At 43.1% G+C, this 25,280-nt stretch overlaps 1 protein-coding gene across 3 annotated transcripts in view; it reads left to right on the forward strand.

Annotated features, from left to right (window-relative positions):
* The first annotated feature begins 418 nt into the window (after positions 1-418).
* Positions 419-25,280, forward strand: part of PDE3A (phosphodiesterase 3A) — a 225,523-nt gene continuing 200,661 nt past the window's right edge. For 2 of the 3 annotated variants that reach the window (XM_042050228.1, XM_042050229.1), the window contains exon 1: positions 424-795. In XM_042050228.1, the coding sequence (XP_041906162.1) occupies positions 475-795 (321 nt within the window). In that variant the 5' untranslated portion in view covers positions 424-474. Of the gene's footprint in view, positions 796-25,280 lie in introns of all 3 variants that reach the window. The other variant, XM_042050231.1, reaches the window with a different exon arrangement.

Raw genomic sequence — 25,280 nt, forward strand, 5'->3', positions numbered from 1 at the left:
CCGATCTATACTCTCATTGGTGGCGGGGCGGCAGCGGCGGAGCGAGGGGCACCCGCCCGGACCGCGCCGCTGCCGCGGGAGCCCTGGCGCCGCCGGAAACTTTCCTCGGCGCTGCGCGCCGGCTCCCTCTCGGTGCTGCTAGCCCTGGTGGTGAGGCTGGAGCGGGGGGAGCGCGGCCGGGGGCCGCGGGGCCGGGGCTGGGTGCCCCCCGGCGCGGTGCCCCTCTGCCTGGCCGGCGCCTTCTTGGGCGCAGGGCGCTGCCCGGTGCGGCCGCGGGCGGCGGTGCTGCTGCTGCTGCTGCTGCTGGCCGCCTGCTGCGGGGGGGAAGCGGTGGCGCAGACGGCGCTGGCGGCGGGGGAGGAGGTGGAGGAGGAGGAGGAGGATCACTTGCTCTCCCTCGCCGCTACGGGGGTGGTGCTGAGCTGCCTGGCCGCCGTGACATGGCTGGTGCTGAAGCTGAGGCAGGGCGTCCTCATGCTCGCCGTGACTAGCGCGGCCAAGACCACGTCCCTCGTCGCCTTGGAGCGGGTCCCGGCGTCCTGGCGGCCCTACCTGGCCTACCTGCTGGGGCTGCTGGGCATCCTTCTGGCCGGCTACGCCGACCGGCTCTGGCCCCCGCGGCGGGCCGCCCCGCTGGCCGAGCCTCCCGCCGCCCCCCCGGCCGCGGACGAAGCCCCGGTGCTCAGGCGGCGGCGGCGGTCCAGCTCCATGATCTCCCCCGAGATGTCGGGCGGCGGCGGCAGCGGCAACAAGACCCACCGGAGGACCTCGCTGCCCTGCATCCCCCGGGAGCAGGTAGGGCAGGGGCTGGGGGGAGACGGGTCCCAAACTTTGCCGGGGGTCCCGCCGGCGGCGGAGGCGCGGGGAGCTGCGTCCTCCCGCCGCTCCTCGCCGGAGGGGCCGCGCACAGTGCGGGCTTTCCCCGGCTCCCGGCGGCACGGAGAGCCCCGGGACGCCTCCGGACAGGGCCGGGGGAAGCGGGGTTCTCCGGACCCGTCTGACTTGCTCCGGCTGCGGGCGACGGGGAGAGGGCTCGGGGTGTGCTTTTCTCTTACAGCTGTCGCCGGCGCTGGCTTTTCCTAAGCCTGGCAGAGGGAGGGCTGGGGTGGACGGTGCCCGCTTGGCTCTTGGAGCCGGTGGGAACCTGCCCTCAGCGCAGCCCTCGGGTTTCCCAGCATCACTTACGAGCCTCGCTGTTTCAAACCTGTAGTTTCCTAGAAAGGTAGCTTAGCCTTTTTAAACTTGCTCTAAGCTTGGAAGGGGTGTGTGCGTGAGCCAAGCAGCTTGTCCTCGGTGGGAGAAGTCCCTTATCAGGGCGGTAGCCTGTCCGCTGAGGCTCCTCTTTGCACTTTGCCTCCCCAAGGCTGTTCCCGTGCGTGTAATCAATAGCTCCCGCTCTGCCGTGGCTGTGGGAACCGGTGCGAGGCACACGCGATTTATCTCAACTTTGTTTCCTTTGAGAGGCTGTGATTGGAATGGCTGAGTGAGAACTTTGTGACCAGCGATGCGTTCATTTAAATGCACACATCAGAAAACTGGAGAAAGAAGCAATCAAGCACCGGTATCTTGACTGCGCAACTGTGGAGTCTTGACACGGACACAAAGTGAACTTAGTTCTGCGCTTGAAGTGTTTCTCAGTTGCTTTGAGATTTAAGATTGCCCCACAAAAGTATCACTCCATGGGTCCCATGTAACTGGCTTGAAAGTCAGCGCAACCCTTGCTGACCAGTGGAAAAGGAAACCTTTCCTGGCAGGGAAATAAGCATCAAATGGTGTTAAGCTTTCTTTTTCAATTAGTATTGAAAATGATTCTGTGCACTGTGATCAGGTGAAGCGTGTTGTCATACACCAAAGGTTTTATTTCAGGTTGCTTGCTGGATAAGCAACAAAGTATTTTCCAAGCAACGGCATCTAACTATATGGTGTGGGTGGCTAGCTTGTTTCTGGAAATGGTTTGATTACATCTCTTTGTGGTTGGTTTTGACATTTTCTAGAAGAGGGCCTGACAACCTTATATACTTGAGACTTGTTTTACAACAAATGTACTTATTTATTTAACAGTTTTGTTTAGGTAAAATAAATATTTACCATAGACAAATACAGTGTGAAAAAGTAGAGAACTGACCCAGTTCGGACTTTAACAGGAACTGAAAGGGAACGGTGTAAGAGTAGTTTGTAAGTACAATAAGGCACGAAATTAAAACTCTTTAGGCTTACTTGGTGATGCTAGACATTTCTGGTGGTTGCTTACAATAATCATTTGTAAGGTTTTAAACATATTTCTGCTTGCTTTCACACTTCCAATAAAAGCAGCCTTTTAGTTAACATCTCTAAATGTAATCATTCAGAGACAGGACTCAGTGACCACTGTCCTTGTCTTTGCTCATGGAAGGACTTCAAATCTGCTGCATATACCAGAATGTTAAACTGGTGATGGTAACAAGGTAGATTTCCCTTCCTATTACTTGGGGACAGTGGTCAGCTTTGCCCTCAGCAATTCCCACTTCCAGGCTATGGAGCTGGGCTGGAGTTAGCTGGCAACTGTTCAGTTCACCTGCTGCAGGATTTTGGCAAATTTCTCTTTCTTTTGTTCTCACTCACTATTAATCAATAGTGAGATCTGCTATTGCTTGCATCACTGTGTGATTAGAAATGGATGATTGCTTTGGAGTTCGGGGAGACATTTTTGGTTTGTTTTTTTTTAGCACAACGTGGCTGTGTGTATTTGAAGTTCTCTCCCTAAAAGCTGTCCTCTGAAATAAATGCTAGCACGATAGAAAAATGGAAAAGCTGAAACAAAGCTCTGTAAGGACCTTGAAGAAATGCTGGGAGAAGTGGGACTCTCTTACAGCAAACAAACTTTATAGCAAAAATCAGCTACCTGTAGACTTTAAGAAAGCACAGGTAAATGTTTTTCGTTTGGACAGTTTTTAAATAGAACATGTTAAAAGTAGAGATGAGGGTTTTAAGAAAAAAACCAGGCCTTCTCCTGCCCCCTCTCCCCCCCCCCCCCGTTTTAAAAAAACCTCCCCTGAATGTTTCTTGTCTTGTTTTTACATCTGTGAGCTGCCAATAATTTTCATCAGGAAATAGATCCACTTTATTGCTTTGAAACACATACTTTGATTTAGTGAGTAACATTAGACAAAGTTTTAGAGAACTTTCCCATCACCTCCTGTGTCACCTTTTCGACTGCTGAGAATTTAATTGAGCTTTTATTTTTCCAGAATTTGATTGCCTTCATATCTGTTTCTGTTAATATGAGATTCTATGAAAGTTGGAATTTCTGAATTTTTCTTTTTTAGTCACACACATCTTTATTATAACCTGAATTCTTCCCTACTAGAATTCGAAGGTGAATCTATGTGGCATTGTGATGTAAAGGACAGTACCAGGAATTGCAAACTGACAACATGGATATTGTATTAACACATCTCGTGTTAGTTGCTTATCAGTTCCAAAAAGAATTTAAAAAGCAAAACTTTCATTAAAAAACGCCACCATCCAGAATTCAAATGGTACCATGATGCAACCTTCTGTTGCATCTTCTGCTCTTTCCCCATTTTAACTTTAATTCTGTGCTTTTTGTGGTTGCTGTTTGTCTCTCTTTCCCGACTTTGGCAAATTCTTTGGATTAAAAGCTTCCAGACTGGTGTGTGTGTAGATCTCATTGAGAAATGTGTTCGTGATCTTGCTCCCAGCTGAGTGTTGTCTCCCTGTGATTTCATCAAGGCTGGCCGAGGATGCTCCGCTCCTTGAGGGCTCGCTCACCCAGACTTGAAAGAGGATGCAGAGGAAAATTGTGAATGGATGGATAAGACAGGAAATGAATAAAGAAATACCTTTTTTTTTTTTTTCTAGTAAATGCAAAAGTGGCACCAGGAAGATGGCTTTTGGAGTTTTTTCTCCAGGTTTCTGCAAACATTTTGGCTCTTTCTAAAAGCGTAGAGAGGAGGTTGGTGGGGGTAGGGAGAGGAGCAGAAATGTGTTCTATGTGATGTTTTTTTCCATTAAAATATTATAATGCCCTTATGCTCCAGAGCTCATGCCTCTGATCAGCGTGTTAATCTCAACATACAGTAGTCCAAGGGGATGATTTTGCCTTGGTGGGTAGAAGGCTGCACAAGAGATTGTAGCTGGACAAATTTAAACCATGCTGAAGACTCTGGATTTTGCTTTCGAGCTTTGCTTGTTGTTTGTTTTGTTTAGGGGAGTGGGAAGCTTTCAGCTACCTTGGATTTATTACAAGTGTGTGTTATTTGCAGCTGCTGCAAATAGTTTGATTTGCCTTTGTAGGTTTGTTTTTTCCTCAATCAGAAGACTGTAGGGGTACAGCACATATCAGGGTTTGAAGGACTTTCTGGTCCCCCAACTAGCGGGTGACACAACCCTGTGTGAGAAAAGGCACTTGTGAGGTGCTGAGTCTTGGCATGATCCATGCAGGAGGCAGCATCAGGATGGAGAAGCTTCTCCTGCAGCTCTGATGTCCCCAGCTGCCAGGCCAGCAGCTCCCTGGACAAACTCCTGTCCGTGTTCTCTGGCTCCTAAGGCACACAGGCTTTCTATCCATTTTTCTTACATATTTCTTTTGTGCTCTTTACTTCCTTCTGGGTAGTTGGAGAAGGAGAAAGCTCTTTGCCTTCCCAAGGGACATCTGGGGGTCTGTCACTTATTTTCAGTTGATTTGGGACTTGGTAGCTGTTTCGTGCTGCCGCATCTTTCCCATCCCGTTTCTCCTTGTTAAAGAGTTATTTTTTCGGATCGGTAACTTTGGTGCCAGACTTGTCTAACTTCCTCCAGCAGCAGCAGTGGGCTTTTTGCTCGATTTGACTGTTTTTCATGGGGTTCTGGGTGGTAACTCTGCTTGTTCCCAGCCTGTAGCCTGGGAAAGTTGTGAGCCGGGACAGTCGTTATCACCGCCTGTCTGTGGAGTTGAGAAGACAATACTGTAACAGTTCACATGGTCAAAGATATCTCTGCAGTGATAAGATCTAAGAAACAGTGCAGAAAAAGAAATATATTTGTGGTTTGGTTTTTTTTTCCAAGGGAAAATTAAGGCTTTATCTCTTCTCATTGTTTGATAGTGAGAGCTTTGTTAGTGCCAGGAATATGTTGTTTCTTCCCCTTTGCTGGTTCTTTCTCATTTTGCTTTAAAAAACAGACAAATGTATCTTTACATTATACCAGTTTTTAGTAATATGGATCCTGTCCTCTGGCCTGAAAATAGGGGAGATCAGGGTGAAACACAGAGAAATTTAAAATTTTGGAGGGGAGAAGGCAGATCAGATTTAGATACTGAACTTTGTCTGTGTCAAAGACATAGGTCTCCTATTAGATGCGATATTTTATATACCATATACCTCCTGCTAATAAGGTTTATTGAGCTATAATTACTCTGATAAGATTTACTGGCATTGCCATTTAGGTCACTAAAAACTAAGGAATACTGAGGAGTTATGTCATCTGGTGACTTTCTGAAACACAACTGTGTAAAATATTTAAGTAAGGCTCCAGGAAAAATCACCCAGGGATTCCAGACGTAATGCTTTATTTTCTTTTGCATGGCTTCATTTACGCAAACCCGCTCTACTTAGATTTTTTCATTTTTCTTTCAGCCTCACAAAAATGTTAAAACTGCTGCTGAAACTCTCACGAAGGGTTTGGAATCTATTTTTGTCAATTGGTTAAATCAATAGATGTATATTATGGTATATTGGCAAAAAAAGTAAAGTACAGTAGTGACTTTCTGCTCTTTCTGCCTGAAGTGTGAAAATGCAAAGCTGGGGAACTGAAAGAAATCCTGTGTACTCTGGGTTTGTCATGTTAATTAAATAAACAGCCAGAACAGTGACCCTGTGTATGACATGTGTTTTGAGAAGCTTGTTGGGGGGTTGGAGGGGAAAAACAGTGACACATGATGTTTTGGACTTTAACTGTGACATTTGTATGAATTTGTCCTAATCTGCTGTTAGTGTTCTCACATTCCAGCTGTTTTTTGTGGGAGACTGAGGCATAGCTGTGTGTTGCAAAATAGAAGGAATACTGCTTGGGCTTTTTTCTTTAAAAAGTAATATAAAAAAAAAAAATTCAAGCCTGGAAGTGAAAAGGTTGCTGGGTTCTGGTGCCTGCAAACTGCAGGGCTTGGAATGGGGGTGAGCTAACTATATCCTGAATGATTTGAGAATCAAAAGAACACTGCTGCAATTAAAGCTTTGAGCCAGTTGCTGTGATTTACCTAGGTAATCTAATGGGAGATGTACAGCTTGTAGCATATCCCTTGACAGATAAGGAAAGAAATGTACAGATTCAGAGAACAAAGTGGAAGTCGTGTTTTTCTTTGTGTATGGATTTTTATTTTTTTTTCCTCTGCTTGGTTTTGAAGAACTTTTTTTATTTATTACCAAACACTTTCCTCAAAGTCTTTTCGGTGTTAGTCAGGGTGTCACTCAAAGAAACACCTTTCATTTGGACTATGTAGGTTTTCAGGTGTTGGGGGAAGGGTTGTGGGGTTTGTTTTTCTTTTTTTTTTTCTTGTTTGTTGGGGTTTTTTTGCTGTTTGCTTATTTGTTTGTTTGTTGGGGTTTTTTTGTTCAAGTTGTCTTGCTCTGTGTCCCGCTGCGAGTTTGCTTTATGCCCTGCTGCAAGTGGTAGCATCAGTTCTTTGTACCGGGAGTAATAAAAAACAATAATGAAATGCGATGTGCGTCTGAGTTTTAAGTTGTGGATGGAATATCAGCCTTTTTTCTTTCTGAACTGCTTTTGGAGATTCACTGGGGTTGTGGAAAGAGGAGGAGCTCTACCTCTTTATCAAGCTTTGGCTTCTTTTGTTGTTTGTTTGTTTTTTTGTTTTTTTTTTTTTTTTTTTTTTTAATGAAAGGTTTGAGCTGCTTTTCTTCCTTTTCCTCTGTGTGGGGTGTAAGTCATTGCCGCGAGCCTCTGGTGGTGATGGTGGTGATGGTGATGGTGAAGGGGTGCCTCTCGCTCCCGCAGCGGGCGGGCGCTGGCGGCGGGGCCGGCGCTGGCGGGCGCGGCCCCCTAGAGGGCACGAGAGCCCCTGCGCCGCTCGGAGCGGCCAAGCCGGGCACGAACATCCTCCGCAAAATCTGTCCGTGGTCCTTAACTCGGCCCGTGTCGGGATCTGCTCCGGAGCTGCTGTTCCAGCCGCGTCCCTCGCTGCCCAAGCCCCGTGGCTCCGCGGTGTCAGAGCCGGGAGCTGGACTTTGATGATCCTAGTGGGTCCTTCCCGACGCAGAATATTCCGTGCGCCTCAAGACTCTATGTAACCATTTATAACGAAAACGGGAAATGACACTCGGAGAGTGCAATAGCAGAACGTCCCCCTCTACTCTGCCCTGGTGAGGCCACATCTGGAGCTCAGTGTCCCGTTCGGGGCTTCACAGATCAAGAAAGACAAGGAGCCGCTGGAGAAGGTTCAGTGGAGGGCTATGGAGATGATGAGGGGACTGGAGCATCTCTCCTGTGAGGAAAGACTGGGAAAGCTGGGCCTGTTTAGTATGGAGAAAAGATGATTGAGAGGGGATCTTATCAATGCATCCACCTATCTGAAGGGTGAGTGACAAGAACACAGGGCCAGGCTCTCTTCAGTGGTGCCCAGCGACAGGACAAGGGGCACAAACTGAAACACAGCCAGTTCCACCTGAATATGAGGAAAAAGTACTGTGAGAGTGACTGAGCACTGGAACAGGCTGCCCAGAGAGGCTGTGGAGTCTCCTCTAGAGAGATTCAAAACCTGGCTGGCCACCACCTTGGGTCACCTGCTTGAGGTGACCCTGCCTTGCCAGAAGGGTTGGTCTAGATGATCTCCAGAGGTACCTTCCAGCCCCAGCCTGTGATTCTGTGCAATGTGCTGATGAGAGAAAGGTCCTTCATTGCTGTTGAACACAGGAGACGGATATTTTCGTAGTGCCACCTCAAGGGTTGCTGAACAGAAGGGAAAATACTGGTGGTTGTATGAGTTTGGTCAGTGAAATGGCATCGTTAATTTTGGAACCTGTCAAGAAAAGGATTTTTGTGTTAGCTGGCAGTGCTGGTCACTGAAAAGATTTTGTGTGTGTGAGGTTTTATAGTGAAATTGGGTTAGTGAAGGCATGGTATGGAGTGCTCTATCAAGTTTTTGTCAGACATACAGAATAATTAGGGTCCAGAGATAGCCCAAACTTCTGAGCATCAGCTAAGAAGAGATGGAAAATCTGTGTAAAAACAGATCTGACTGAGGGGTATTGACAAGGTACTTGCCTAAAAATGGAAGAATAGAAAGGAATTTGGAGAAAAAAGAAAAAAAATCCCTCTCTAACCTCAAAACAAACTCCCCCCAAACCTTTTATTTTTAACCTGTTACAAAGAAGTCTGATTGTGTGAGACAGAAATACACACTGACCATGGAACATGTGCGTGTCACAAGGTATGAATGAAACTCTTCCAGCTTAGACATTTGTATTTATTATTTATTGAATTGTACAGGTTTCTGATGCCAAACAGGTTGAGGATTAGAAAATCTGGCTTTTTTTTTTTAAATCTGATGCTTGTTAGGAAGAAAGTTACCAGTTGGTCACTCAGTGTGCTTTAGTGACCATACTGTTTTATCTGGAGTGCCTACTGACTAGGACCTATCACTGCATGACTCTTTGTATTTTTACTGCAATTAACTACTGAAAAACAATTTAGGGAGAACATATTTTTGAGCATCAATACAGCTAAAGGCTCTCCTTCTGCCCTGCACAAGGCTGGAAAATTACAAAACCTCCACATATCAGAAATAGCTCAGAGCATAGCTGAGGCCTCCTTGGCTAACACTCCCAAGCCGCCAGTGAAATATGCAGGGTTAAAGTGTTTTATTTGACTTTTGTATTTTGTATGTTGCTTAAGTTGGCTTTGTTTTGTAGTAAGATTTATGCTTTGGTTTGAAATTTAAAATAAAATTATATTCTGCGTCATTTTGTTGTTGGTTTGTTTTTTTTTTTAACTGGGATTTTTGTCTGCCTAACTCTGTAGGAGTGGTGCTTTTCAAATACCCTCATGATGCTTTTTCTGATGGTTGCTGAAGTCCTGAGGCACACCCCGCTGATGGCTTAAAAAAAGCAACCCTTCCTCTCAGACTGGTTGGTCCTCTTAGAAATATCTCAGCTTCATTTAAAGCTGTGTGAAATATAAGTACGGTGATGCCTGCTGGAAAACTATCACTGTGTTTTGAGGATCAAGTCACTGAAGGTTGTTTGGTTTATTTTTTGTTTAGAAAAGCTTCTTGTTTCTGGTTGTCTTTTACTCAAAGATAATACTGTAGGGGAACAATTATTACTGAACTTAAAAACTGAACATTACTTATTCTGAGCAGCATCCTTCTGACTGATTTTTGAGTAAATTTGTCCATAAGCGCAGTTGTGAAATGAATTCCAAGTGGGGAAAGAATTGAGTATTTGAGTGGTGAAGGTTAATTATTTTTTGAACTATTGCACTCCCAGCAGGTTGATGATACCTTGCTGGCATCTCTGTGTGCTGGAGTTGCTGCCAGGGCACCAGCAATAACCTAAAGTGCTCCTCACCCTGGAGTACAGATACTTTGAGTCTCTTGCACTTAGTTTTGCTGTATGGTTTGAAATAAGCCCCTGCGTGTTTGTGTTTAATGTCATGAAGGAGAGGCAGTGCGTTAATCTGTTTTGTTACCTATGTTATGTAAAAATATTGATTCTTGGCAAATACATACACCCCAAATTTGCCTTAAAATGTGGTTGTGGGGCTGCTGAAGAGGCCAGAGGGGGGCTGTCTGCTGTGTGCTGTCAGTGAAGGCACTCGCAGCAGTCTGCAAAAGCACTCTCAGGAGCTTTTCTGTTTGCTGCCTGACCAGCAGTGGAGGAGGGCACTTGGAAAGGGTGCTGCATGGGCTGAAAAGCTATGTCCAAGCAATTTTTACTCCACTTCTATCAGCAGTAATCTAGATATGCTCTCCCAAGCTTTTTGTTGCCTGCAGAGTAAAACTTGTGAAACCTTGTCTATGCACGTATATTGAATCTCAGGTGAAATGACAGCTGTGGAAAGGCGCAGACCTCTGTGTGAAAGTGTAGATTAAAAAGGGCTGCACAACCTTATGTACTGCCTACCCTTGCCTCTGTGAATGCAGTTTCAAGTGCTTTTGAGAGTATTTTTTTTGTTATTTTCTTTCTTCTCTTTCCCTTCCTGGTTTGTCTTCCCTTTTTCTCCTTTTCTTTCTTTCTTATTGATGCCTATTTGCGCTCACCAACTGACAGATCTATCTGGGGTTTCCTTGTAGAGTAGACTCTGCTGCTTCATTTCCTCTACAAACCCACCCTGCAATGCAGATACCACTATTTCTATATTGGTAATGCTGAAGTCCTTCCCCTGAAACTCACTTTTGAATGGCAAAAAGCTGCTGGAAGCTGCACTGAATTCTCTGGTGTGTTTCCCTTCAGCTGTACTGGTCGTGCTAACTATAGGTTGCTCTTGGCAAAGTCTGATCACTGTATTTGGCGTTGATAAGGAACTTTAATGTGTTTGGGCGCTTCTATAATTGCAAGATAACTGATAAGATATTTTTCATGTGGCTGGAGTTTTAGTTTGAATCTGTCACTGGGATTGTTACAGGAATACTTGTGCTGAAATGCAGCCTGCCTCTTACTCTTGTGAGACAATGGATACCTTCACCTTCTCATTCAGTGATATTTTAAAATTCATATTGTACAAGTCAAGGTTTGTTAAAAACACTATTTTTCCTAGATTCTTTTTGTAAAGGTTTTTAATCATCTCCTCCCTGCCTCTGCTATTTTCAATGGTAATTGAGAGTGCTCAGCCCTCCCAGGGTAACAGGGTGATTCTTTTAGTTCAGTCCTTAGTGCAGAAGGAGCTGTGTTCACATCCATAAATCCAAAGAGAGCTTTTAAATTTTTTTTTTTAACAGCTAGCCATTCTGTTCCTTATTTTAAAGAAAGTAATTCAAAGCTAAGGTTGGTTGTGCTGCTGAAAATGTGACCTGACACCTTGTAGCATGTTTTTGTAGATGTGAGCACACACATATAGACATTCATATATATATACATATGTGTATGTATCTATCTACACAAGTTAGTATTGTGCAGTTGAGAGGGATGGAATTCTTTGTTTGACTCTGACAGCACAGTTAACAAGCCTGAGTTACATATGACAAGGTTCTTTCTGGATATTAAATCACATTTTCTGATGTTTCTGCAGGCAGCTTTGTTTATTAATATGCCAGTTTTGGTAATAATAATTTGCTTGACTTTTGATTCTTTATAGTTTAAATATTTCTTCTTCTTTCTTGATTTGCAAATGTGTGCCAAGTTGTGCAATCATTTGTTATTTATTTGTAAACGCTTGAGTAGTTATTTTGATCAACAAATAACTGCTTGTGTCTTACAAATGATACATTCCAGTATTAAATTTGGAGCTCAGTGCCAGAAATCTGTTCTAGAGGTGTAAAGCCATAAAGGTGCTTTCCATGGTGTCCCAGGTGCCTGGATTGACTTGCTGCTGGCTTTAGCTGGGATGTGGAGCATGGGACTGGCTGGGCAGGAGGAGCTGATAAGGTCCCAGTGCAGCCTTGACTGGAGCCATTCTTGTGGGCATAAATAAGGGGTTGTTCAGCGTGTAGCTCTGGCTGGTGAGAAGTATGATAAGACCAGTTGAAATAAATAGATGACTTGTATTTTTACAGATGAACACAATGAGCTTTAGCTGGTAAAACTCTGTTATGTGTAGTGGATATGTTGTTGCTGCTATGTACCTATTCTCTGGGAAGCTGTGGACTAGTTTGTGTTTGTTATTTATTAAAACAGTACCCTGAAATTCACTGCATTTCTGTTGATTCTTAATTCTGTGCGAGCTGAAATGTTTCAAGATAATTCATATGCCATTACTGAGGTTTATTCTTTTTAAGACCAGCTTAAGGCATATGCAAGTGCCGTTCTTAAATGCAGTCCTAATTGTCTACTGATTACATACAACTGCAAATGAATAAACATTTTCTATTAAAGGAATTAATGCTGTACTTCATGTGTGCTTGTGAGGGATGGAAGTTAAAATGGGGATAAGAGTGTAAAGGAAGCCTGAACCTTTCCAGTAGGCTTCTGCTCAGAGCTGCAGAGCATTCATCTTTTCTGTGACTTGTGGAGAAGCAAAAAACCTTTGGAAGCAGGCAGGTATATCCATAGGTGTGTACAGTCTGATCATTTTAGGCAGCATGGGCTCTGTTCGTGCCTCATTACAGAGACCATAGTAAGACATCTGTTCAGTGGCAAAGAGAAATATTGTCTGTGCCTTATTGGGACTGCAAACTGGTTTCTGGGCTACAGAATCCAGAATGCTGGTTCCTGCTAAGCCTGCTGTGTTTGTCAAGCAGTGTCATAGAGGAGCATGGGGTAATAGTGTGACAATTAGACAGACTGGGGTGCCAGCCCTAAATCACTTACTCCAGCTTAAATTCCGGTTGAGGATCCAAGCCTGTCGTTTCCTCTTGGCGAGGCACCTTTGGAGTCAGAGCCAGCTCATAGGAAATACGAGGAACCAGGGCTTAACTGAAATTTAGGACATCTAAACCTAGCTCTCTGGATGCATCTGTTGTGGTGAGACAGAGAGAGATGGCAAACACAAATGTTTCTTGGAGAGCTCTAGAGCATTTTTAAGTGAAGTAGGAAAGACAGATTGTCTATCCCCTTCCTCTCAAAGCTATCCAGTCTTTATTTCAGCATTCTCTTCTGCTGTGTGTGGTGCATAAATCTAGTCCTAAAATGTGTGATGTTCTTATTCAGAGTTGATGGATAGTAAGTACTTTTGATAATAGTGACTGAGGCATAGTTTCAATGTTTTCCATTCCAACATTTTAGCTGCCATCATCCTTGGGTCTAGAATTTTCTTTTCCTTTTGTATTATGCATAGATGGACAAGAAGATCCTTAAGATTAACCTTAAGACTTCCTGACTTGGGCTGTGATCTGCCACTTGAGCACACTTTTTGAAAACCCAAAATTTTAAATTCTGGGTTCATGTTTAGATCTTTATATTTTATTTTTCTTTTGAAAACTGCAACAAATCTGTGTTAAAAAAATGGTAAAATTCTTCCATATGTGCTTATTTCATGTTCTGATCTGCTTTATATATTGTCTCTTCTCAAACGAAAGTGGTGACGTGATGCTGAGAAAAACATTGATTTTTAAGCTGAAGTCACTGTATTGCAAAATTTACTGAAATGCACTTAAAAAAACCCAGCCCAAATCCTGTGATAGTGGGAGCAGTGACGAAACAGCTTCCTTTGCTGTCATTCAGTGCACTCATGAGAACTTGGCCTGGGGGCCTCTGGGTCTTTTATTTGGTTAAGGTTTTTAGAACTGAGATGAAAGTAACAATCAGATTGTCTTAATCATTTATAATAGCAGGTTAAGAAGATGAGAACTTTAGGGAGAAACTTGATAGCCCAGGGAGTATCTTTCCTGTGATCTTAATGCATTGCTGTCTAAAACAGTGAGTCAGTGTTTGTAAGCATAATTATGTCATACACTATCTTTTGAATGCTTGAATCTGCAATCGCAGATGTTTTTAATGAAATTTTAGATATCTAACTTCTTAGCTGTATGTAGGTTTGTTTTCTTTTTCCATGTGTTTATTTAATAAAAAGCAAACTTAAAAGAAATGTCATGATTTTGATGGCCACATGCTCTGAGTTAACAGCTTCCTCAGTGCCCCTCTTTTGAATAGTCAAATGTTCCTTTTTGATCTAGGAATGCTTACATCAATGAACTGATTATTCCTGCCTCATTCCCTATCTTCTAGTCCAGCAAATCTGAACCCCCCTTCATGAAAGACAGGCCAAACAACTCAAGGATGGGCTTTGGACACTTGATTCTGCTTCTGCATGTAAAGAAAGGTGAATTAGATTCATTTGATACTTGTCTGTGAGTGACCACCCAAGAATGATGGCACTTTGGTGATATTTTTTTTTTCCTTAGCTTATCTCACTTCTTTCCCTTCAACCAGATTAAAGAGCATCTGGTGATTTTTTTTTGTTTTGTTTCTTTGCTTTTGGTTTTGTTTGTTTGGTTTTTTTGGGGGGGGGGCGGGCCCTATATGTGCGTGTATGTCCATGGGTGTCAATCTGTGAAGAATCTACCTCAGATTCTGACGGATGATAAGAGCTACCTGGCTCTAAATACAAAAGCTTCAATGCAAAAATTCACTGACGCCTTGGAGGAAATTTCCATCCATCAAAGACAGGTTTGCTCTGGTCATAGTATGTGAAATGAACATAGAAGGGCAGCTTCAGATGAGCACAGGTAAAATTTCCCAGCAGCAGGTGAAGTGTGTCCTAAGAATGCATCTTAAACTAGAGAAGGATGCTCACTGCTTTTCCATTTGTTAACACCGAATCAGGAAATGCATTTAGGTAATTGCTGCTGTTACTTCACCTCTCACCCTCTTAATTCTAATGGTAGATATATTTATTGTTTAATCCTTTGCCCCTCTGTAGGGTTATAGTGGCCTTTCACCTTTTGGGCCTGTTTGTTCTGAGCGATGGCTGGAGCCATGGTGTGGCTCATGTGACATCACAAACATTTGTGTTGGCAGTCCTTCCTCGTGGAGGACTCTGAAGTCTGACAGTGGTGAAGATGACTAAGTAGAGACAGATTTATGTGGAAATCTTATTAATACCCATAAAAGACAGAATGAATGCATAAGAAATTTGGCTCCAAAAAACAACCAAAAAATGCTCTGTTCTTAGAAGCATTTGGCATAGCTCCATCCTGCCTTTTGTGGGAACTGGCTCTTTGTCTGGCCTAATCTAGGCTTCTTTTTCTTTTTTTTTTTTTTAAAGATTACTAAAGACTTCCACTTTTCCCAAACTTTCTCACAGTAGAATAAAATTAATTTTCACTTTGGTAATGCACAATCAGTTAATTATTTCAAAGACAATGAAACACAGATGTCTCCCCTTGTTTCTCAGCAAAGATTTAATGTTAGCCTTGCTGTGAGATTTTCACTGCCTCTAAATGTCCATAGATGATACATGGTGCTCATAATCAAAGCAGTTTACAAAGAAGGGGAAATAATTTTGACTTACAGTGTGTGAGGGCTGGAAAGAAGCTTTATCAGGGATGTGAAATTGTAATTCAGTTTCTTTCATAACATGTTTGATACTGGCCTTGGGAGAGGAGTTTCTGATGCTCAGTGTGTTAAGGCATGTGCTCTTGTCTGTGCAGCTGCAGTAAGATTTTCTGCCTAGAAAACTCATCTTCATTTTTGTCATAATCCATAGTATGTACAGAAATGTTTTATAAATAAAATTACCTGCATTTACTCGTTGCATGTGGGTAGAGCTTCCTTTTGTCTTGGAAATAATTTCCAATACACTGTTCCTGTTGAATGTGTAACTGAAAAAAGTTCTTGTTTGCTTTTAGCTATTACTGTGATGACCTAGGCATGTTGTTCATTGAGACATTGTGTTTTAGATCTCTAATTAATCCATGTACCAGTGAGTGTCTTGTACTTTCTCCATATGTGTGTTATTTTTCCCAGCAAGCATGATATTCCAAGCTCACTCCTGATGTGACCACACACTGCTTTGCAATAGGAAGCAATAAATTAGCTTTTAGGGGCTGGTTTATGAGCAAAATCTTATTCTTTATTTGCTTGCCTCTGCTTCTTGGATGTGTGCAGTTTCTAGGCCTGCTGTTAGCGCTGCCACTGAAATTGTTACCATTTCAGAAGATCAAAGAAGCAACACAAAGAAGAAGAAAATAGTAAAAAATTCCTATCTGGATGAGAACACAGTTTATATCTTCTCATGTTTGCCAGGGTAAAAATCTTCACCATGAACTGTTGCTTACAACCTGGAAAGACAGCTCACATCCACTGTTCTTTGGTAGTTGTCCCTCATCTGGAGGCGGTGGAAAGCATTCTGCGTTGGGCAGATGTAGAGGGAATTGATATCCTTCCTGCAAATGGCTTGTTGGCCAGGAAGTGAAATTGTTACCTTGGATTTGAAGTCCCAGAGCTGTGCCCCTGTGATAATAGCACTGTGCTCCTCAGGTTCCTGAGATGGCATAGCTCTTTTTGTTAAGTCTTGGTAAGATTTCAGAACTTCCATCCCCATCCATCCTCTACTTCTGTTTCTGCACTTTTTTGTCATTTGTGAGAGCAGTAATGCTGAAAGAAAATGTTTCCTCAGGCCAGTAGGTTTTATCATTAAGTGTCTTTGTCAGATGCTTCCACACAGAGATGCCAGCATTGAAGTCTTTTATTTCTTTGATGTTTGACTATTAAGTGGCAAATCAGTGTCCCCTCTGCTAATCTTGCTTAGTGTTTGTATTGGTCTTCTTACTTATAGAACACCCTGTAGATACTGGCTTGGCATTCTGAGGTGTGTTGTACTCAACTTGTGCTGAACTGGATGGGCAGTAAGGGCATTTGGCATCTCACAGGAATGAATGCGCTGACAGATTAATCCTGTGTTGACTTTTATATTAAATAGTGTGGTGAAAAAGCCATAGAAATTACTGTTATATCTTGCTTGGGTCAGAGACAGTTGGAAGGCGGGTACTGAAATTGTTAGCTCTGACCTGCTGTCTTCTGAGTTAGACTTGCCCTATATCTCTGTGGGATTCTTGGGAGCTGAGAGGGAGGGAAAGTCTGAGGGCTGTGTCGGATGGAATAGATCTTGTTGGCCTCACTTGAGGTAAATGAAATACTAAATCAGGAGAGGTGAATTAGTGCCATCTTCTTCCTTGCTTCAGCTGTGTGATTTACCTGAGACCAGCTGGCTTGGAATGGTGCAAAATCCATGTGCAGATGTATTTGGATAAAATTCACCTTGAAGGGAAGCGTGGTTCTCAGTGTTTCCTTGTTTGCCATGAAGGCCAAGTGCATCACATCCGGTCTTGGCTGGATTAAGCCTGGAAGTCCAGAGTTCCCTCGGAATTCTTCTCGTACTTTACAGCTCCTCCCTGCTTTTTATATGCAAACAACATTCTTTGAGAGGCCTAGAGGACGGAAATGGCTAAGAACAAAACCCATATCTTTTCTGATATGTCACAAGATACCAGAAAAGAATAGTGTGCTCCATGTCTGCTGGTAGCTGATTTCTTTTCATCCTATGTATTTTGTAGAAAAAGAAAGCTTGATTGGATATTGGGGAAAACTTTTCTATGAATAGTAGTAGTAAAGCTCTGCAACAAGCTATGTAGGGAAATTTCATCTGTGTACATGCAAGGTTCTTTCAGCATAGCGTTTTAGATATTTTTCCCAGTGGGTCTAGATACCTGCTTTTTCTTAGAGAAAACCAAAGTTGCTGCTGCCAGTGTTTCCTGCATCTGCCTGCGGGCTGCGTCCCCCAGCTGCTGGCCAGAATCCTCGCGCAGTGCCAGTTGTTCTGTTTGGTGCAGACCCAACCAGTAAGCCCCGTTTATGTTCCAGTCAGCACCCAAAGTGGAGTGTTAATCCTACTCCAGAGCCAGGAGTTTGCAGTCTTGGTGCCTGCCCTTAGGGTTACTGAAGGACAGATCAGATTTCTTGTGTCTCTTCTACTGTTGCCCTTCTCTGATTCAGCAGGTGCTGTGCTGTTTAGTTTGTATTATCAAGTTGTGATTTGTGGCAGACTCTTTCCCCCCCCTCTTTTCTTCCCCTTAAATGATAGTGTTCAAGTTCCAGATTAGGCTCCTAATTGCTCTTCGTTTGGCCCGGCCACAGGCTGATTTATCAAGTCCGCTTGTTAACTTAATGCTTTTATGGCTGCCAGGAGAGTGCTACATGGCCTAAGTGAGATGGAGTGGCCCGGAGTTGTTAGACTTCTAGGGAGGTTTCCTAGCAGCCAGATAAGGGACAGCAGTCTGAAGGGCACAGCAGCACCCTGTCACCCTTGCTCACGTGAGGGACCAGCATTGGACTTGGGAGAGAGCTTCTGTGGGAGGAAGGGCCAGGGAATGGGTACGTGTAGGGTACAGCATGTTCTGTGCCTTGTGCCCTGCTGCCCAGCCCAGTAGTTCTCATCTGCCTAGGTTTTAATGCTTGTTGTGAGTCCATAGTGTGTTTTATTTTTCTTTTTATTGTCATTTCGCTGTGAAGTAACTGGTTGGTTCTTAAAGGCTGTTAAAAATCTCAGCATGGCAGCTGTAAAACTGCCTAATCAACTCCAGGAGATAATCTTTCCTAGGGGAGACCTTTGAATGCATTGACTGTCAGCAGGAATAGGTCAGATGCCTCCAGGTAACTTTCTGGGAAGGGAGTCTTGTTTTCAAAACCGTATCTACCTGCTTTGTTAAGAACTAAGGAACTGTTTAGTGGAACCTGTCATAAAAGTCCTCTTTTATGGTTGTGCTAAATCCTCTTAAAGAAAGCAAATAACTCTCTCATTAATGCTGCTCTGCTCAGCATAGAAATAAACAGCTGTTGTGACTGTCAGAGGTTTCAAGAAAGACTTGAAATTGGAAAGAATTTCCAGACTTGATCAGTTGATGAAACTCAGTGGGCTGTGGCAGTGCAGTTTTATCTCCAGTTTCTCCTTGGAGTCTGAGAAGTGTGTTGAATTTGGGCCTGAGAACTAGTTCGGAGTTGTATTTTAAGGGGGTAGGTGACACCTGGAGGAGATAAGCTGTAACAAGAACTAAGATTTTTGTAGTTTTCCTGTAAGTCATATGTTTAAAAATATGTGAATTTTGGTGTATCAAACTTGAAGAATAAATCCCTTCCTTCCTATGCTGGATTCCAACATTCAGCAGTGGAAATATTGAAGAATGTCATTTGGAACTGATGCTGACCATATTGGTGGCCTAAAATACTTGGTTAAAACTACTTCCAGAGCCTTTTATAGCTTTGAAATTGCAGAATTTAATAGCTCTGAATTATACTAAAGCTTCTTCAGATGTCTTGCCTTCTTTCTCCTGAACTGGGGAAGCAGAAAGGGAAAAAACCCAGAACCAAACAGCCAGCATTGCTCAGGCTTTTGCTTCCCTTGTCCTGCACTTCCACTTGTGAGCTTACAATGGGTGCAGGGACATTGACTGAGTTACCTCCTCGACACCTCTGTGTTTCTCCAAGCGTGGGGCTTTGTGAAGTGTAGGACATTGCTGGGATCTTGGGCTCACCAGGGAGGGAGCAGGGTCATGCTGTGAGCTCAGGAGTGCAAGTGCAAATGACACATTTCAGGAGCAGAACAATGTTATGGAGGGAATTCGATTGCAAAACAGAAGTGCTTATATATAGAATAAGTATATATGAATGTTTTTAATTGATGTGTGGGTACATGCAGGCCTATTAATAGATGGAAATAAGCAGAGGGAAGAGAGGAAATAAAGCACCACAGCTGTGATTTATCAAGATTGACATGAAAACAAATATTATTCTAGTAATCAGAGGAAATTCTTTGTAAAGCATGTACAAGAAAGGTATTTTAACCCACCTCAACGATTTCCTGCACAACTATATCCAAAGAAAATCAGACAGACCTCTTCCCCTGCCCCCCACTAAGGGTCACTTCAAAATTATTGTTTCTCCCCTCCATTTCTCTTGACGTTGGGCTTTTTGTTTGCTTCAGATGTTTTTCTTTTCTCTGGTCAAATTCTTCTTTAAGTGATTTTTGACCTGGCATGTAAAACTGTGCCTAAAAAGTGCAGCTGTGGGGTGGGGAAAGGATTTAGTTTAGTGTGTAACTGTAAGATGTACTGAAGGGCACTGATATTCCCTCCACCAAGAGCTGTAGGGCTGGGAAAACTTGGTGTGCTCCTGCCTGGTGTGCTCCATTTAGTGGTGGGGGAGGTGGTTCCCCTCAGTCTGGTTTGGTCACAGAATCATAGAATGGTTTGGATTAGAAGGGGCCCTAAAGATCATCCAGTTCCAACCCCCCTGCCATGGGCAGGGACACCTTCCACTAGAGCAGGTTGCTCAGAGCCCTATCCAACCTGGCCTCGAGTACTTCCAGGCATGGGGAGTCATGGCTTTTGTACAGCTGCTCAAAGGAGGCAAAAGGAATAGCTTTGGCCTGTCTGCATCATAACTGTTTCCAGCTCTTAAACATCTGAAATCCTAAGGGTGTCTTGGGAGAAAAATGGTCAAGCACCAGAAGTAACCAGAGACATGGAGATAAGTGGTTTAGGTGAAATCACCTGGAAAACACTTGGGGAACCCAGCGATTGAATTTGTCTCTTAAAATGTTGCAGGTTCATCTTGTCAAAGTTCATCTGCCTGAAGACAACACTTCACTTAGGACCCTGCAAGTCCCTAAACCTCTCTTGCATTCAATTATTTTTGTCTTTATTTTAGAAAGGATTTTTTTGAACTGTGTTCCATACAATTCCTGCTTCAGTTGTCTGTCAAAAATGGGAATTAATAAAATGCAGCCAAAAGCCTTTTTGAGGTGGAAATTAAAAAAATAGAAGGCATAAAAAAGGAAAATACTAATTAATTGGATGCTGTACTTTCTGCTACCCAGAGAAGTTTCCCATTTCTCATTGGCAAAAAGACTTTGAATGCCTTGTGCTCATAAGTCTTCTCTCTCGATGTGTATTGCAAACCACAAACACACCATTTGTCTGCAGGGAATTATATTAATAATTGGAAGAGTGACTAGAAATAAAAACAAATCTGGTTAACATCATCCATGACCTGACTTGATTAAAAAGAATTTCCCCCTTGAAAAACTACTCCAAATGCTGTTTCTGAATGAAACTTTAGGTAATAACAGTGGCTGATAATACAGGACAGAAAAGGATTTGCAAGAAGCATAACCTCGAGCTCCCTTCAAGCCTGTACTGAGCACATAGATTGGAAAAGAATGATAGATGAGGACTAAATAAAAGACTTCTGGCTGGGGCTTTTTGTGTTTTTCTTCTGTGATTGTAATACTTAATAATGAGATTTATGTTTTCAAACATAGCTTTATCTTCTAAATATGTTGTAGAAGGCTAAATTGTGGAGAGAGGGGAAAAAGTAAGGGACTGTTTCTGTAGTGTTGAAATGCAGCTTTAGCTTCAGCATTTAAGTCTGAGTTTCTGCAGGAGTTTGTGCTTAAGGGGCATTTTCTGCTGCGTCACAGGTGATCTGGTCTCATGGGGAGCCCGAGGCATTTCTTTGAGTCCTTCCCAGATAATTGAAAGCACATTTCAAAGGCATGGCACTGTTGGGCCCCTGGCCCTTATTCCCTGGGTACAGCAGCCCTTGGCTGTGGCAGCACACAGTTCCACACGTGGTGAGCACGGTGTGAAAGCAGCCCTTTTAGAAGCATGTTGGTTACCCAGGCCGGGTGGAAGGAGGACAGGGAAGGAAAAGAGCTCAGTCAGCTGCCTGTGTAGGAGTGGGAGTCAGCATGAAGGTAAAGGAAATTGCTCTTGATGTGGGAGCAGGTCAGGAAATTGCAGGGAGAGAGGGAATAGCCTTGGAGAGCTGCATCAGTAGGGTGCTTTTATTCAGCATCCTGTATGGTCTTTGGGCTAAACTTCAGTTCAGAACTTAGATCTGACACAGTTCTTGCCTGTTGCTCAGTTATTTTTGAGGGGTTATGTTAAAGTATCTGTGACTTGCATTATAAATGGAATTAATGTGTCGTTTTCCCTGTCTTTTGCTTTATCAGTTTAGATCTTAAATCAGCCCTGGCATAAGAGACATTGTGCAGAAGGATGTTACAGGGAATGGGCATCTGATAGTGGTCAACTTGGGGGTCTCTAATCTCACAGGGATGTTGTAATTACTGGAAATGACATGAGAAAGTAGTTCTGGAGAGTGCCATTGCTTTACAAACCTTCAGTGAGCCAAAAAAGAAGAGGGGAATGGACTTTAGGCCAGGAATGGTGCAGTCTTAACAGACCAGCAGTTTTTCAGGGACTACCTCATATAATTGCTTAATGGAGCAGTGTGTCAGCCAGTGGGCCGGCCCACCTGGGCCAGCACAGGGATCTCTAACATGGTGCACAGCCTTGGGGAGGCCTGGAAACCCCACCCTGGGCCAGCCTCACCTGAGACCCTTACAGTCATTCTTGGATATGTGCTGGATGCCAGACTGAAACAATCAACACAAGAAGTTCTGAGGCTCTGAAAGGCACAGAGAAACCTCAGCCACACGAGGTTCTAGTACGGGGACGGTTTATTCTTTCTGGGCTGTAACTGGGAAAACTGCGGTTAAGGCATGGAAGAATGTATTAGTCCTAGTTAACTAGTATTACTAGTTTGTCCTAGAATTAAGTGGTTTTTGATATCCAGCTCTTTATGCAGTTACATACAAAGTGCTGCTTACATCTCTTTGTACCCTACCCATCCACACTAGGAGGATGTGTGGTGAGTGCACTTCTTCAAGAAACTGTCAGACAAGAAGGGATTTCAGGGTGTATTTTTCACAGAAAGATTGAAAGAAGTCTTTTTTGTTTCTGCTTTAGATGTAAAACCCTAAAATGCCCCACTGCTTGTCTCACATTATCAAGCCAGGCACACAGCTTCTCTATGGCAGTGGGTAATACTGATGACATTCTTGCATTTTCCTGCATGAAGGAAATGCTTGTGGGGTTGCTCAGGGCAGCGGTGCTGCAGTTGTGCTCGGGATTGTTATAGTACAGCTTAAACTGCCATTTCCTGAACTGTGTGGCTGAGCTGGTGGTATTCCCATCATTCCCAAAGGATTAGCAGCCTGGTGTGTGGGTGCTTTGCTCCTCTGGTGTGGGTGGAAGCATGAATCTCTGCACAAGCAGGTAACTGTGACTTCAGAGGTAACACCTAGTTCAGTCACCTCAGTTAACTGTGAAGCACATGGTAAATAAATTTCATGAAATTACTGGATTTTACTCAAAACACTGCATACAAAGAAGTATTTTATATTCCAGATGTTTTAAATTGCCTCGATATTTATAATAGTAACATTTAATTAAAGTAATTCTAAATAAATTTTTGACCAAAACTGAAATTTGTTTGGAATGTTTGCATTAGGGAAAGCACTAGCAAAACTTTATTCTGCTGGACACAAATTATTTCTTTCAAGAACATTTTATAAGCATATTGCTAGATTTTTACAGAGTTGCAATGTAGGAAAAGGAAGAGGAATAAGTATCAGTGTAAGGAGGTCAACAAAAGGGTTGAAATCCATAAAGAGAGCTAGTCTGTATCCTGAATTCATCTCTATTGCTCAAAGAGTAAGTGATTTGTAGATCCTGGGTGTAGGAATTTTGACATTACTTCTTTCATTCAGTTTCTTTGAGATGCAAAAATCAAGCAGCTTCTTTTTTTTTCCCTGCTGGGAGATAACAAGAGATCCATTAACTCCCATCAGAGATTCATTACTGCTGGTCTTTCCGACTTGTATTTAAAAACTAAAAATAAGAGATTAATTTACTAATTTAAAAAGGGGCTTACATAATTTCAGTGTCTGCACCTTCTGAAAGACTGTCTTGACAGTTCAGTAACACGCTAACTGTGTCAAACTCTGTGATCACAAGCTGGACCAATTGTTACAACGAAATGGGAGAAGGTCCATGGAATGAGTACAATTGCAATGATAGTTTTACTGACAATGGGAAATCAACTTTATTTTTCAAATACAAAAAGAAAAGACACTTTATCAAGACTAGGTGTTGGAGGACAGTCGTGCAGAGTCTGGAAAATGGACATTTGAATGGGAGTCGGCATTGTGACTGCCAGAAAAATGAATCAGCAACATCATCTGCGTTCTTCTCAGGGTGGCAGGCTTCTGAACTCGGCTGCACTGGATGGTTTTGTAACAAAACTGTAATGGTCTCAGGCTCTTAGTTATGTATTTGTTTAATGTCTTTGTGCAGTTGAAATAAAGATGCTGATACATGTATTGTTTCTTTGAGCAAGGCTAGCTCTTAACTTTTCTTCCTGATTTTATAACTTGGATGTTTTGTGGTATGTATGTGTTCTTGGGAACTGTTTCTTAAAAATGAGTGCTATTAAAGGACTACCACACATGTGGGTTCTGTTAACAGGGAGTGTTGCTGTGTAGAATAGTGATTTGTTGTACAGTTAGGATGGTTTTTACTATCAAGGAAAAATAATTGAGCTTGATCAAGCAGACAAGTTGGCCAAAATTTTATAGGAACAAAGAAAATCGATCTCTTTGTCTCAAAACTTACTCTTGTAAATCCTCTATAATTAAAGATGGTTCCTGTGCCATTGCTGTTTGACAGTCCCAAATGGTAGAACCCATAAATCATTGTTTATGTGGCCACTCCAAATACCAGAACAGCTACAGACAGTCACTGCCCAGCTTTTGCTGGTCGTTGATCCTGTAGCTTTCTATTTTGCTGTACTTTGTTTCTCCTGGGTTGGAATACCTGTGGATGGGACACGTGTTGCTTCTTGAACTGCTCTGTGATAAGGAGCAGTCACGGCATTGCCCTCTGCATGAGGGCAGTAAATCTGCACATTGTCTTTGAGCACGTGGCTGTTGTTTTTTTGCTTGGTCTTGCTGGCATGGCAGCAAATGCTGGTTTTACCACTGCCTAAACTGGAGGAAAAACCAGTTGTTCACACTGAAGTTGTTGCTGGGGCAGCCTTTGCTGGTTTCTGCAGCACAGCTCTGCCTGATGGCTGTATATTGCACTGTTCATTCTGTGTTTCTCTTGTGCACACCAATCCATGTGAGCAGGTCCAAAAGTGGAGGACAAGTCTGTCCAAAGATGAATAGGTTAAGCAGAGTCTCGCTAAGGAAGGGGTTGTGTGGTGGAATATTGGTAGAGAGCTCCTGGTAAAGGGGACTTAGACCTCACTCCCAGTCTGCACCAGTTTGTTCCAGTGTACAGTACTGCTTTTGTATTCATCCCTGTGGCTCTTCCACTTCTTTGCCCATCTCAGTTGCTGGCACTCCCCAGTGGGGATGGCAGAGCCCTCTGGGCAGCTTGGCTCTTTCTGGCACTCAGACCCCATGATCTGATACATGGGCTGGAGAACCTGAATTAAGCTGGCACATCACTCACTGACTGCTTTCAGCTGTGTGTTTTCAGAAGATTTCAGAAAATAAACAATTTCTTATTTGTGGGTTTTCAGGACAAAAGAAAAGATGACTGTTAAGTCACAAGCCTAAGGCTGCTCTGTCAGGGATTATGTTGGAGCCTTGGGTGGCAGATACAGCATCCCAAGAGTTTTCACTTTTCTTTCTTTCTTTCTTTCTCCCTCCCCCCCTTTGGAAAAAGTTTTTCAGTAGAAATATGTAAAGCATGGAGTTTTGTTTTGTTTTTTTTCTATGAAAACTGTGACTTTCCTTGGTTTGCCAGTGTTTGTCCCTTCCTTACCACTCACCTTCATCACCCT

Source organism: Corvus kubaryi, unplaced genomic scaffold (genome assembly GCF_017639235.1).
Source record: "Corvus kubaryi isolate FWS band 111438036 unplaced genomic scaffold, C.kubaryi_AGA036_p1.0 72, whole genome shotgun sequence".
NCBI lineage: Eukaryota > Metazoa > Chordata > Aves > Passeriformes > Corvidae > Corvus > Corvus kubaryi.